The sequence below is a fragment of the Castanea sativa genome, chromosome 6, assembly GCF_040712315.1.
Source record: "Castanea sativa cultivar Marrone di Chiusa Pesio chromosome 6, ASM4071231v1".
In the NCBI taxonomy this organism is placed as follows: Eukaryota; Viridiplantae; Streptophyta; class Magnoliopsida; order Fagales; family Fagaceae; genus Castanea; species Castanea sativa.
Genome location: NC_134018.1, coordinates 34338207 through 34352610, shown reverse-complemented (window position 1 = coordinate 34352610; position 14404 = coordinate 34338207). Strand labels below are relative to the sequence as shown.

The window sequence follows — 14404 nt, the reverse complement described above, 5'->3', positions numbered from 1 at the left end:
CTTTCTTTTCTCCTAACCCTAGACATATAAAAGGATTATTTTAGGGGCTATCAAGTATGGCAAGTTGCACAAGCATTGAGAAATCCTTGTTCATGCAAATTGTGACTTGAGAAAAAGTTCTTGCCCTAGTTCATATCTCTTGTGAAGAAGTTGCTGTGTCTTTGCACCATAGGGTTTTGTAACCAAGCATTTTATTAATCTTCATCGTGTGGATGAATTGAAAAACTTTGCAGCCAACAATCTTCTCTAGTTGGTGATTGAAGTCGCATACTAGGATCCGCACATCAAATTGGTTAGTCACGTACTTGGGAGCCATGTATCTAAAGGAGAAATTATCACTACAGAACAAGTCCAATTGGGTATTGGGGTAAGGGTTCAACTGTAGGTTGGTAAGGTACTTGGGATTCCTTTACTTGTAACCGCTTGTTGTGATAATAGTGGAATTTCGGGAGTGGTGACCTTAAATTCACCCGGTGGGGTTTTCGCCGTGTAGGTTTTCCCCATTCGTAAACAAATCACCGTGTCATTTATTTTCCACTGCATGCTTAGTTTAATTGGTGATTTGTTTGTGCTACGACGCGTTTGCATGTTAAATTGGTTAATTAATTAAACTTGACTAATTAATCAATTAATCCATCACAAGGGGTCAATACGTTTTTGGCCTATCACCAAATAACTGAATATGCAATGGAAATTAAATGATACGGTGATTTGTTTACGAATGAGGAAAACCTACACGGTAAAAACTTTTCCAAGTGATTTTAAGGTCACCACTCCTGAGAATCCACTAGTATCAAAACAAGCGGTTACAAGTAAAGGAATCCCAGTACCTTACACCAACCTACAGTTGAACCCTTACCCCAATACCCAATTGGACTTGTTCTATAGTAACAATCTCTCCTTATATTGCACGGCTCCCAATACATGACTTGATCACCAACTTGAGAAGGATGTTGGCTGCAAAATTCTTCTGTTCATCACACAATGAAGATCATGAAGTTGCTTGGTCACAAAACCTCACGGTGTACAAAACAGCAGCTTCTTCAAGAGAAAGATGAACTAGGGCAAACTCTGTCTCCAATCACAATTTGCATGAACAAAAGTTTGCTCTACACTTGTGCAACTTGTGTCACCTTTGACGGCCCTTAAAATAATTCTTATTTGTGTTTAGGGTTGTGAGAAAAGAAAGCCTAAACATACATCCACGGATTGGATGAAAAACAGCTCTGAAAAACTAAGTTTTATAAACCTTGATAGATAGGCATCAATCAAGATAGTTGTCGAGCCATGGGCTTCAGCAGCTTTCAAATCTCAATAGATACTAGCTGTCGAGAATTAAAATCCAGCACTTTCTTACTTGATTCTTGGACAGACTTGCATGACTTTAACACTTGAACTTGAAACCTTGTTCCTTGAAGTATTAAACATATCCTAGATTTACCTAATTACAAGTAAAGTGCATTTTGTTAAATGATTATCCAATATATAAAATGTTAACATATATTCTTAACATGAATTACATATGTCCTAACAAGTTCTTTGATAAGACATATCTTTCTCAACATCATCCTCATCCGAGGAATCATCAGTTCTCTCATATATAGTTTTGAGAGCAAGAGATTTGCTAGACTTGTGAGAGGGAAATCCAAGCTCATAAGTTTGAAGAGAATCGACAAGCTCTTGGATCTTGATCTCATCCAAGTCTTTACTCTCCTCAATGGTGATGACTTTGGCTAGGAAGCTTTTGGGTAAGGACTTTAAGACTTTACTTACAGCTTTGGCCTCCTCAATCTTTTCTCCAAGACTGAGCTTGGAAATGACAATCTCATTAAGTCTACCATAGAATGAGTCAAACAACTCATCTTCGTTCATCTTTACTTCCTCAAACTGGGTAGTGAGCATTTGTGATAAAGCCTTAAAACGTATACTTGTTATATATTTATGTAGGCATTATCTCCTTATTACTATACTTAATTTGTATAATTAAGTCATGATTTGCATTAGTTCCTATTATTTATCTTTACATAATTTCTTGAATAAGATGTCATTCATTGTGTGTGACTTTCTACTTTTAAGAAATCATGTGAGAAAGATGAGTTTATAGGAATTTGTGAGAGAATGGAGGTCAAACTTGAATTAAAGAGGAGCTAAAAGACCATACTTAAATGTCTAAGGAGGTGCAGCTAGAGTGTTTGGATTTTCTACCATGTTTGGAAGCTTCAAATAAGGGGAAAAAAAATAAAAAAGGCGGAATCTGAAAAGGAAAATTTTGATTTGAGCACTGATAAGTATATTGGGCGTATCTCTCTCCTCAAAAATCCAATTGACACAAAGCTAGATAGGTTGGAACCTTGACTTAAATATATATAACTTTCCAGTTTTGAGTTTTTCAAAATTATCAATTTTTGAAGGCCGAAATTAACTCACAAATTACTGCTGTAAACCTAGACGAAAATTAAAATAGTAAAAGTTTTATTTTCTTGGGAAACTTGAACATTAGGTTTTTGAAGGGAGGCTGTGTAGAACGAATTGGGTAGAGAATATCTTGTATTTTTTTTTCTCTAATGGCAGCCTAAACTTTTTGCTAGGGCTAGGGATTATGTTTCTTCTATACGGTATGAATATTCAATGTGATTCTTTCTAGGATTTTATCAACAATATATTTGATTGTTCAATTAAATTTCTTTTGATGTATTAGTTCTTCCATGCTTTCAATAAGTTCAATCATGTTTTTCTTATTTTTTAGATGAAATTCTAATAGTTTCAAATAGAAATCAGGTTTTAAAGTGAATAGGTTTTTTTTGAAAACTTTTCTAACCGCATTATTAATCTAGGTTATCATGCGTTCTTGAATTGTCTCAGTTCAACCAAATCATAAGTATTTAATTGTATAAGAACAATCAATTATGAAATATATAATTTCTTAGATTACAAAGAATTTCGTATTGATATAGAGAAACACCCCGATGCCCTAGTATTTACATTATTGACTTAAATCTGTTATAACTGTTATTCTTGTTTACAATTACTAGGCAAAAATTATTCTTCATCTTCACCAAATTTTTTTTTTAAATTACATTGTCTTTGAATTTACCCCGCTCCTTATGGTTCGACCTCGGTACTCTGAGAATTATATTGCTACAATCTCCTATACTTAGGAGTGAGCAAGCAATTTTGGTGCCATTGTCGTGGAGCTGCTGCGTATTTAAAGGCAAATTTTTTTGGAGCAAAGCATAGCTGGTGGAAATTCTTCTATTGGTAAGTTCGTTCCATTTTTTCCCTTATTTTGATTTTATTTTATTGTGCATTCATTGTTGCATGAGCATTTGGGTTAGAAACAAGAGAGGCGGATTAGAAATTTTTGAAACTTACTTTGGTAATCTTTTTGACAGACCATCACCTTCACCTTCACCTTCTTCATCAATCATGGGTGATGAAACACATAATAATCATGAGAATAGAAGAACTATGTACGAACTATTGCATTCCACACAAAATTTTGTTCCATCATGCATCATGTTTCCACCTAATGCACCACATGTAGAACTAAAACAAGGTTTATTAGCAATACTTCCTGACTTTAGGGGACAAGCAAATGAAAATCCTTATGTCCATGTTAGAGCTTTTGAAGAGGTAACAAGTAGCTTCTATGCACAAAATGTTATTGAGACGGCTAAGTTACGTTTCTTTCCTTTTTCTCTTAAGGATAAGGCCAAAAGTTGGCTTTACACCTTGAAACCTAGGTTTATAGGTAATTGGGGAGAGATGGCCCAAGAGTTTTTAAGAAATATTTTCCTCCCCACAATGTCCAGCAAGTAAAAAGAAGGATAGCTAGTTTTGTCCAAGGAGAAAATGAGACCTTATACCAAGCTTGGGAAATGTACAAAGATCTTTTCAATTTCTACCCAACTCATGGGTATGAAGATTGGAGATTAGTTAGCTGTTTTTATGAAGGACTTACACCTAGGGACTGAAAATTTGTTCAACTCTCATGCGGAGGGGACTTTTTACAAAAAGAACCCGAAGATGCAATGGATTATCTTGATGAGATTGCTAAAAACTCTAACACATAGACTGGACCTAGACTTATGGACTCCACTGATAGGACTAGAACTAACACTACCACTTCTAGTGGAAGAGTTTTCAAGTTGAGAGAAGATGATAACATGAGTGGAAAAATCAGCATGTTAACTAAAGAAATTGAGGCACTCAAAATAAAAGGAAGTAAGAGTGTTAGTGCTACCTTTAGAGAGGACCCAATGGAAGTATGTAAAATCTATCATGAGATAAACCATGCTACAAATGAATGTGCATCACTTTCATCATTCTTAAATGTGCCAGAACAACAAGTACATGCATTTAATTCATACTAGCCAAATAATTATTTATATTCTAACAATTATAACCCAAATATGCAAAACCATCCGTATTTGAGTTATAAGAGTGACAATGTGTTGAATCCTCCTACACCAAGGAATTTTAATTCACCATATGCATCATCATCATCATCATCTAGGCCTTCCTTGGAGGATGCACTTAGTACTTTCATTCAAAGGCAAAGTGAGCAAAATCAAAAGTTTGAATCCATGCTCACCAGGCTAGATGAAGAGATAAGAAAGACCAAGAGTTATATAACTAGGCTTACAAATTCATTAAGTGGGATTGAGAGACGGAAGCTTCTTCCCAAACTCAACCCAATACCATCAATCAAAATCTAAAAATTGGCTCTAAAAAATAAATATGAGGAAGTAAAAGTTGTGACCATTTTGAGGAGTGGTAAAGAAATTAATAAAATTTCTCCTTTAGTAACTAAGAATCTAAGGAGACCCAAGTTGATAAAGAGAAGGATGAAACTGAGTCGCTTGGATTTGATGAAATTGAACAATGCCCAATCCCTCCACCATTTCCATAAGCCTTAAAATTACCTAGGAAATTGGACACCACATTTGAGATAGTAGAGCATTTACATCAAGTCAAGGTAAATTTTCAATTATTGCATGTTATCAAGCAAGTGCCTGCATATGCCAAGGTAATTAAGGACCTATGCACCATCAAGAGAAAGCATCATGTGAAGAAGACCGCATTCCTAACAGAATAGGTAAGTGCAGTTATCCAATATAAGACCCCACCAAAGTATAAGATCCAGGTTGTCCAACAATCTCTTGTACTATTGGAGATTACATCATGGATCATGCATTGCTAGATCTTAGGGCAAGTGTTAATTTGATCCCTTTCAGTGTATATCAAAAACTTGGACTTGGTCAGTTAAAACCTACTTCAATAACTTTACAATTGGATGACCGCTCTGTAAGGGAGCCAAGAAGGATTTTTGAGGATGTTTTGGTGAAAATTGAACCATTTTTTTTTTATTCAATAGATTTTACTGTTCTAGATTACCAACCTATTTTACATCCTAGTGTTCATACCCCTATTATTTTGGGTAGACCTTTTCTTGCCATAGCTAATGCTTTAATTAATTGCAAGAATGAAAGAACGCAACTCACTTTTGGTTCCATGACTTTGGAACTAAACATATTTCATGTGGCTAAACAACCACATGAGGATGATGACTGTGCTTATGTGAACCTCATTGGGATGATGGTTCAAGAAGAGTTTAATAAGAATTTTTTTTTTCTGATCCTCTTGAAACTCTTCTTAATAATTCTGCTGGTTCTTATGATTTAGAATGTGATATTCATGTATCTAAAAATTTCTCTTTGTTGGATCCCTCACATGTTTTGTAAGAACAATAGATGATGGCAATTAATGAAGGATGGAAGCCTTGCTTTAAGGAGCTACTAGAAAATGAAAAAAAATAAAAATAAAAAATAAAACTTGTGCATTCAAGTGAAGAGGCACTACAACTGGAGCTTAAGCCGCTGCCTAGTAGTCTTAAATATGCATATTTGGGCTCAAGTAAGGTAAAACCTAAGTGGAATGGCTCTTTCATTGTAAGGGAAGTGTTTAAATATGGAGCTGTAGTAGTTGAGGACCCTAGGGATGGTAGGATTTTGAAAGTAAATAAACAAAGGTTAAAATTATACTTAGGGGAGTTATACCAGAGGAGGAGACTATGTCACTGGAGATCCCTACCTATTGGGATGCTACGTGATCTCTAAAAGAGTTTTATGAAGTTGTACCATATTTGTTTTAATTTTTTTTTTCCTTTTGCCTTTTGTTTTTGTTTTTTGTTTTTTGTTTTGTTATTATTATTATTATTATTATTATTTTTATTTTTGGTGAGCTAACATTTGTAGGGGTGAAAGAAATTTAAAAAAAAAAAAATTTAAATGCTTAAGGTAACTTTTTTCTTTTATACTTGAATTTATTTTGGCTTTGATACTTTGAGGACAACACAATATTTTAGTTGGGGGGAAAGGTCTACACATTTTGCTACACCTTGCATGATTTTTTTTTCTTTCGCTGTAACTTTATTAGTTCTAAAAAATAAAATAAAAACCTTGAATGTGAATGCAGAAGAGTTATAAGCTTTATTTTTATATCATGTGAGGGAATGAATAATACTGAGTTGGTTATACTATTTGCTATATTAAGATTTTTTCATGAAGAGCACAATTGGAAACTTTTGAGCACAATAGACGAGTTAGCAGATGATAGGATGTTAGATATGCATGGATCATGAACAAGTTAGATATAAGCTAAAAATCAATCCATATAGAGAGTTCTTGAGCCTTATTTTTCTTTGTGAGAGTATATCTTTGTTTGAACTCTTAAATTTCTCACATATGCTTCAATTTTTGTAAAAGATCTCTATTTTTTTGGCTGACTATTGGAAACATTATAGGGAGTGTAAAGTTGTGATTTACAACTATATTTTATATTGGTTTTATTCCATGACAAAAAGTGTTGTATTTTCTTTAATTTGTTCCTTGTATTTTGAGGGATTTTGTTGTATTGGGTTTACTATTAAGTTAATGAATAATCGAGCATAAAATGAAGAATCAGTGGATTTCACAAGTATCTCGCTAGAAGTTAACCCGCAAAAGAGCCACATAAGAAGCACATGCTGGAACTTGAAGAGTCATGCCAGCCTAGAGGATTTTGCGAGTGTCTCGCAGGTAAGGTCTTCCTGCGAAATACCCACAAAACTCTCTACCTGGTAGAATTTAAAGTGTGACTTTCTTACCCTTCACCCATACTATATATACCCTCATTATCCATTAAAGTATGAGAGGTCATTCAGAGAGAAAAGCCATAGATAGGTTTTTTACAACACACACACCAATCTTTTAAAGAGAGAGCTACTTATCCTTAGTGAGAAATTATTCTAGCCTCTTCTCATTCTCTCTCCCATTCACATACCTTGAGAGGAGATTTGTACCCAAACACAACCCACACCTTTTTAGAGTATAGAGAGTGTTTTGGAGCTGGGAAGCATTGGAGATTTGCCAAAAGAAGTCGGTGAGGCTTGGTGAATGCAATCAGACATATTTCAGGATCCAGAAAGCTAGAGAAGACAGGGCTTGGCGAAGTCAGTTAGTAGTAGGAGCTTGGTGGGCTCAAGTACGTTGGGTAAACTAAGCTTGGAAGGTCTTTTGTTACACATGTACTCCAACTTTATTCTCTAGAGGATCGATTTACCGCTTGGAGGGTGGCGAAGAGGATTTTCGCCCTGATCTTCTATTTCCTCTTCGATAACACATTGTGGTGTTGTCTTGTGTTTGTATCTCTTTTCCCTACTTTTTTAGCTTTCATTTTACTATTGTGTTATGTTGAATATGGCTTAGAGTAGCTTTATTGCTTGTTCGCTCGCATTTACTCTATTCGGCACTTAGTTTAAGTTAAAGTAAAATCAACCGAGAGATAATTTATTAATTTGGGGTCTAAACAGCTCTTGTATTTTTAACAAAAATTTGAGCTTTCAATTGGTATCAGAGTGGGTACACTTATTTTGGTTTCATTACCTAAGTGTGATCCTTGACCCCTTGTGTGTTTTGCCATGGATAGTGTTTTGTATGCTTCTATGGATGTTGTTGATTGTAATATATCATATGTTTGTGAAAATTCCTCTATGAGTGTTAATCCTCAAAATTTCATAAGAATTTCAGCAAGTTCATTTGTGAAAAGGATGATTTGATTGCTAAGCTTAATGAATCTATTAAATTGATTGAAAAGTACAAGAAACTTGCTGAACATTTTCTTGAAAAACTAAAGGAGTTTGAGTGTTTGAATATGGACTTAGATGCTAAACTTGTTTTGTCTAACAAACTTATTGATGAGCTAAAATGTGAAAATGAATCTCTTGAGATGCATGCTAAGTATTTGATTGCTGAACTTATTGCTAAAAAGGATGAAAATATTTGTTGCAATCATATTGTGGTACCCGATTTTGTGCCTAGTGTGAGCTCTACCTCTAAAGGCAAATCAGTGTACATTCCTCCACACAAAAGAAACCAAAAGTGAAGAGAAAGGCTCTTAAGCCAAAGCCTCCGTTTAGGTCTCAACCTAAGGTTTTGGATGGATCTAAGTTTGTTCTAACTTGCCACCATTGCAGTGTGATCGGTCATATAAGACCTTAATGTCCCAAGTTGAAGAGAGAACAAAACCATGTTGCTAGATCCCTCCCTAAAAATTCGAGTTGACCTAAACCCATTGTTTATCACCATTGTGGTGCCCTTGGTCATCTTAGACCTCTTTTCTCTAAGTTTCAAGCTCTTAATCAAAAGAAAAGAAAAACTTGAGCTTTTTTGAAGTTGTGCTTTGCAAGCAAAACTAGATTTAGGAGAAAATGGTAAGTTGTTGAAGAAAGTTTTTAATGTTTTTACCTCATTGTCTATGTGCATCTCTGGGTCTCATTCTTCCAACCCTCGTCTCACCTCTCATGAAACACTCATTCCAAACAATCGTTCCATTTGGATGAGGAAAGGTTCCTATGGTTGAGCTTATGTTCTTTCGGTTCTTGATCTAATTCTTTCAATCTTTGTAGGACCCTTCCTGCATTAGATGCTTCATTGTCATGCATTTGTGCATCATGCATCTCTTTATATGCATTGTTTTTGTTGTTTTTTCTTTGATCTTACTTTTATGCTTTTGTTTTTGTGTGTAAAAAATCCAAAAACACATAAAAAGTGAAAAATTCAAAAAGTTTGATTGTATATGTTTGAGCACATATCTTATGTGAGTTTGGCCTAGTACCTTTTTACTAATGGTATAGTGCATTTATGAACTTAGCTTGTTATATATGCACATTTATCTTTGTGGAAAAAATCTTGTGCCTGTTGTAAATCGATCTTCAAGCTTGTCATGAATGATTGGTCAATAGTCTTGGTGGTTTTGATACATGCATAGACTTATGCCTATATATCTCCCCACACTTTTTATGTTTTTGCTCTATAGCTCATCAAATGTAAAATTTTGAAAAGAGATATTGAGCTACAAAAACCGTCGCACATACTAGTATTTGACTAGAAAAAAGGAAAGCGACTTGTATTGAAATGTATAATGTCTTAAAAAGCCAAAGGCTTACTCACAAATCGAAATATCAAAAATTTTAGGCATCCACCTCCAAATGAGATGTAAATGCTATTATATGATCAAAAGTGATAAGTTGTAAGAAGCTCAAAAGTAAAGCTTCAAAGATTTGTGATCATTTTCTTGTGAGAGGTCATATATGTTCATTTCTATAATTGAGATAGACCACCACCGCGCACCCTTGGTGCGGTGGTCAATCCACAAGTATAAATACTTGTGAGATGTGGGGGGCAAGGGCTGGGATTCAAGTCTCCAGGACGGAGCTTTACACACATATACACTTAGATTAGACCAGAGTAGAAATTCTATCTTGTATAAAAAAAAAAATTGAGATAGACCATATGACTTAGTACTAGTTGTGTATGACTTGATTGAATTGATCATTGAAACTTCACTCTAAACTAAAGACTATTCCACATTTGTCACACACACACAACATACAAGTCAAATGTACAATGATGTCTATATCATTTGTGTGATTGTACATGTTCAAATGTGACATGTGTGTGCTCAACCATATGTGGATCAAATCAAAAAGATTTTTGTTTTTTTATTTATTTATTTGCTTTTCGAAGTGATTTGTATCACCCATTTTTTTCAAAGTTTTTCAATTTTTTTTTTTTTTTTTTTTTTTTTTTTTTTTTTTTGTGTGAAAAACATGTTTTCTGGGTGTTTTTGTGACTTATTTCATGTGTAAGTTCAGTCATGAGTTGAATGGTCCAATTCTCAAGTTTTTCAGCTTTAGACAGAGAATTTCGCGATTGTTTCGCGAGTAAGACTTACCAGTGAAATACCAGCGAAATTTTCACGGGAAGCTTACCAGGGAAATTACTAGCGAAAATTTTGAGATCAGCTTTTAAAGGGCATTTCGTGAGTCATTTGTTTTAAACTTCTCTCATCTTCTCCCAAACCCCTATATTAATACTTCAACATCAAAACCCAACTAATTTCAAATGTTTTACATTCCATAAACATCTCTAAGGTACTCTTTAACTCTTTTCATCAATTTTGATCCTTAGATTATGTTTTTGGGGATTTTATGTTCATAGTTGGGATTTTCTCAAATGGGAGTTAAAAAACTTAATTTTTGTCAATCTTTTTTATTGGGTTTATTTTAAATGCTGATTTGCTTTGGATGTTGGCCCCTTATGGCATAAATAACATGTATATAGGCAATATTTTCGTATGTTCATGCATTATTTAACATACATGTGTAGTGTGTGCACTCTAAGTGTTTGATAAAATGCCCAAATGGCATTTTCTCGTTGTTTTGGACTCCGATGTGTACCAATTTTTAGGGATCACCATAATTATTCATGTTTATTATGTTTTAATCATTGGTGGTGTGTTTTATACACTTTGCCTCGTGAGTGGTCATTCATGCATTGGTCATGCATCTCACATGCACTCTAGATGCACACTAGATGCACCTTTGCTGCACACACTCTAACACTTGACATGTTTTTCATTCACCCATTCTAGTTAAGTCTTTTTAGACTTCTTAGCACATATAACACGTTCTTGTGTCTATGTCATGCCTAGGTCTATATTATGTTCCATCATCCTTAGCATGTTATGTTTACTTTATGCGTTGTAGCATTGTGTCTTTAAGATGTTTTATCTTTTGTTTGAGCTTCATTTTCTCATACATCTTGCACCCCTCATGCATCTTTACCCTTGTTCATATTTTCTTTTCTTTCCCTCCTTTCTCTTGATTGATTTGTCTATTCGTGACAAAAAGGAAGAGAGTATACCGGTGTGTTTCGTCATTTCTATATGACTCATGTGCACATTCTTAGGGGGAGAAATTCTACCTCGTGCACATTCATAGAGGGAGAAAGCCATAAGGGAGATGCATATACCAAGGGAGAGATGATAACTTTTTTTAGAAAACCTTGTTTTGCTTTGTTTTGCTTTGTTTTACTTTATATGTGTTTTCTCGTTTTTTTATGGTGCTTTGAGTTACATTTAGTATCTAGGCTTTGATGCTCTCATCGCATCGTGTTTATGTGTTGGAACACACATGTGCCCCTATTGGATCTTGTATCCTTAATGCAAATACTTTGATGTTTTGCATTGGTTGTATATTTGGACATGCAATTGATTATTACATTGCTCTTAATTGCATTGCGTGTCCGAATGATCATTTACTAGTTAAATGATCATTGTGGTCATTTCCATATGACTATTTTGGTGTATGATCAAGTTTTTCATATGTTTTACATCATGTTTACTTGATCGTATTTTACTTGTTACATTATACTTGTCCTTTTATTACTTGCTTTACCTTGAGGGTCTAATGTGTTTTGTGCAAATGTTTCAAGCTACAAGTATATATGTTTCAAGTGCTTCACAGCTTCTAGATTTAGGTGTGAATGAGTTTTGTCATTGTTCCCAAACTTATGTTTAAGTCTAGAATCTATTATAGGGTGTTTTGTTACGAAATAGCCAAAGGGGGAGATTGTAAAGTTGTGATTTACAACTATGTTTTATATTGGCTTTATTCCATGATAAAAAGTGTTGTATTTGCTTTTGTATTTTGTGGGATTTTATTATATTGGATTTAGTATTAAGTTGGTGAAGAATCGAGCATAAAATGAAGAATCAATGGATTTCACGAGTGTCTCGCTAGAAACTAATCCATGAAAGAGCCACGTGGGAAGCACATGCTGGAAGCTGAAGAGTCATGCCAGCCTGGAGGATTTCGCGAGTGTCTCACGGGTAAGGTCTTCTCGCGAGATACCCGCGAAACTCTCTGCCTGGTGGATTTTTAAAAGTGACTTTCTTACCCTTCACCCATACTATATATACCTTCACTACCCACAAAAGTATGAGAGACCATTTAGAGAAAAAATTCCTAGATAAGTTTTCTACAACACACACACATCCATCTTTTAAAGAGAGAGCTATTCATCCTTAGTGAGAAGTCATTCTAGCCTCTTCTCATTCCCTTTCCCATTGACATACCTTGAGAGGAGATTTGTACCCAAACACAACCCACACCTTTTTAGAGTGTAGAGAGCGATTTGGAGTTGGGAAGCATTAGAGATTTGCCAAAAGAAGCTAGTGAGGCTTGGCGGATGCAATCGAACGTATTGCGGAATTCAAAGAGCTAGAGAAGACAATGCTTGGTGAAGTCAGTTGGTAGTAGGAGCTTGGAGGGCTCAAGTACGTTGGGTAGACTAGGCTTGGAGGATCTTTTGTTATTTGTGTACTCCAACTTTATTCTCTAGAGGATTAATTTACCGCTTGGAGGGTGGCGGTGAGGTTTTTCGCCGAGATTTTCGATTTCCTCTTCGATAACACATCGTGGTGTTATCTTGTCTTTACATCTCTCTTCCCTACTCTTTTAGCTTTCATTTTACTACTGTGTTATGATGAATATGGCTTAGAGTAACTTTATTGCTTGTTCGCTCGCATTTACTCTATTCCGCACTTAGTTTGATTAGAGTAAAATCAACGGAGCCGTAATTTATTAATTTGGGGTATAAACAGCTCTTGTGTTTTTAACACAAATCCAAGCTTTCAGGGAGATATACCATAATCCAACTTATTTTTGTCCTTAGGCATGCTGGGTTTTGTGTAATCAGATACGTGTGTGTGTGTGTGTGTATTATCTATAATTTGTAAGGTCTAAATCTTTTTATTCCTTTCAATAGTTATAACCATAGATTATTCTTTTGAATGTAATTCATTTTTTTCTTATATTTTTCAATTGTTTAGTCATATATATTTTGTTTTGTTTCAATAATTTTTTATTCATCTGATTCTTTAATATTTTTTAGTTTTTCAAAAGTTTTAATATCTAAATTTTTGAGTTATTTTTTTGCAATATCTAAAATTGCAATAAAATTATTTATATTTAGTTCAACTTAAACTCATCGTTATCATTTTTTTTTAAATTATTTTTATTTAGTCCAAACTAAATAATGAGCGAAACTCTATTCCTCTATCAAGTCCAACTTAAACTCAAACTCAAACTCAAACATTGATAATTTATCTCTAAATTTGCAAGGTTAATCATGAACACTATAAAAGCAGTGCAAATCTCAATATATGTTTTTTTAAAGCTAAGTAGAGGTATGATCTCTTCTTCTATTATTTTATTCTCCACTACTTTGTTTAAAAAAAATTATGGTTTTTCTTGTACTATTTAAAAAGTAATTTTATGGTTTTTTTTTTGTATTTTTTTAAAAAACAATTTTCGTACATGAACCACTAAACTCTCTTTAGCTGTATTTTATAAGATAAAAAAAAGCTTGCAATAATTGAAATTTAAGGTTGCTGCTACTGCATATGTCTTTACTTCACCTCACGATATAAAAATGTGTTAATTTCTTGGGTAGAAAGCTTATATACAATATATTAAGAGGAGGTATGTCTTTCATTATTTCAACGTGGGCTCCTACTCAACATTTTTTAGCATAAGCCACATGCTGATAAGGTTCATTTAAAGTTTAGACCCTTTTAAAATTTAAAATCTATTGCTTTTTGGGTTTGTGTATTTTATTTCTTTTTCTTATTATTTCTCTTTTGAATAGTTGTATATTTTTTGAATTGCTTCAATAATTTATTCTTTAATTATATATCTTTTGTGGCATTTTGAAAGTTTTAACATCTGAATTGTGTAGTCACATACACATATTATCTATAGTTTGTAGGCTCTCAATCTTTTGATTCCTTTCAATAGTTATAGCTATGGATTATTTTTTGTAGTGCAATCCATCTTTCTCTTATATTTCTCTATTATTTAGTCATAGATATTTTGTTTTGTTTCAATAATTTTTAAGAACTGAATAATCTGATTCTTTAATATTTTTTGATCTTTGAGAAATTTTAATATCTGAATTTTTTAGTTATTTTTTTGCAGTATCTGAAACTGTTTGACAAATTTTTTATAAGTCATTGCACG

The 14404-nt window shown here is 33.9% G+C and overlaps 1 protein-coding gene across 1 annotated transcript; it reads right to left on the bottom strand.

Annotated features, from left to right (window-relative positions):
* Positions 1–1527: 1527 nt before the first annotated feature.
* LOC142639839 (uncharacterized) lies at positions 1528–1902 on the bottom strand. The gene has a single exon (XM_075813977.1). The coding sequence runs from the start codon at positions 1900–1902 to the stop codon at positions 1528–1530; it is 375 nt and encodes a 124-aa protein (XP_075670092.1).
* Between the last annotated feature and the right edge of the window lie 12502 nt (positions 1903–14404).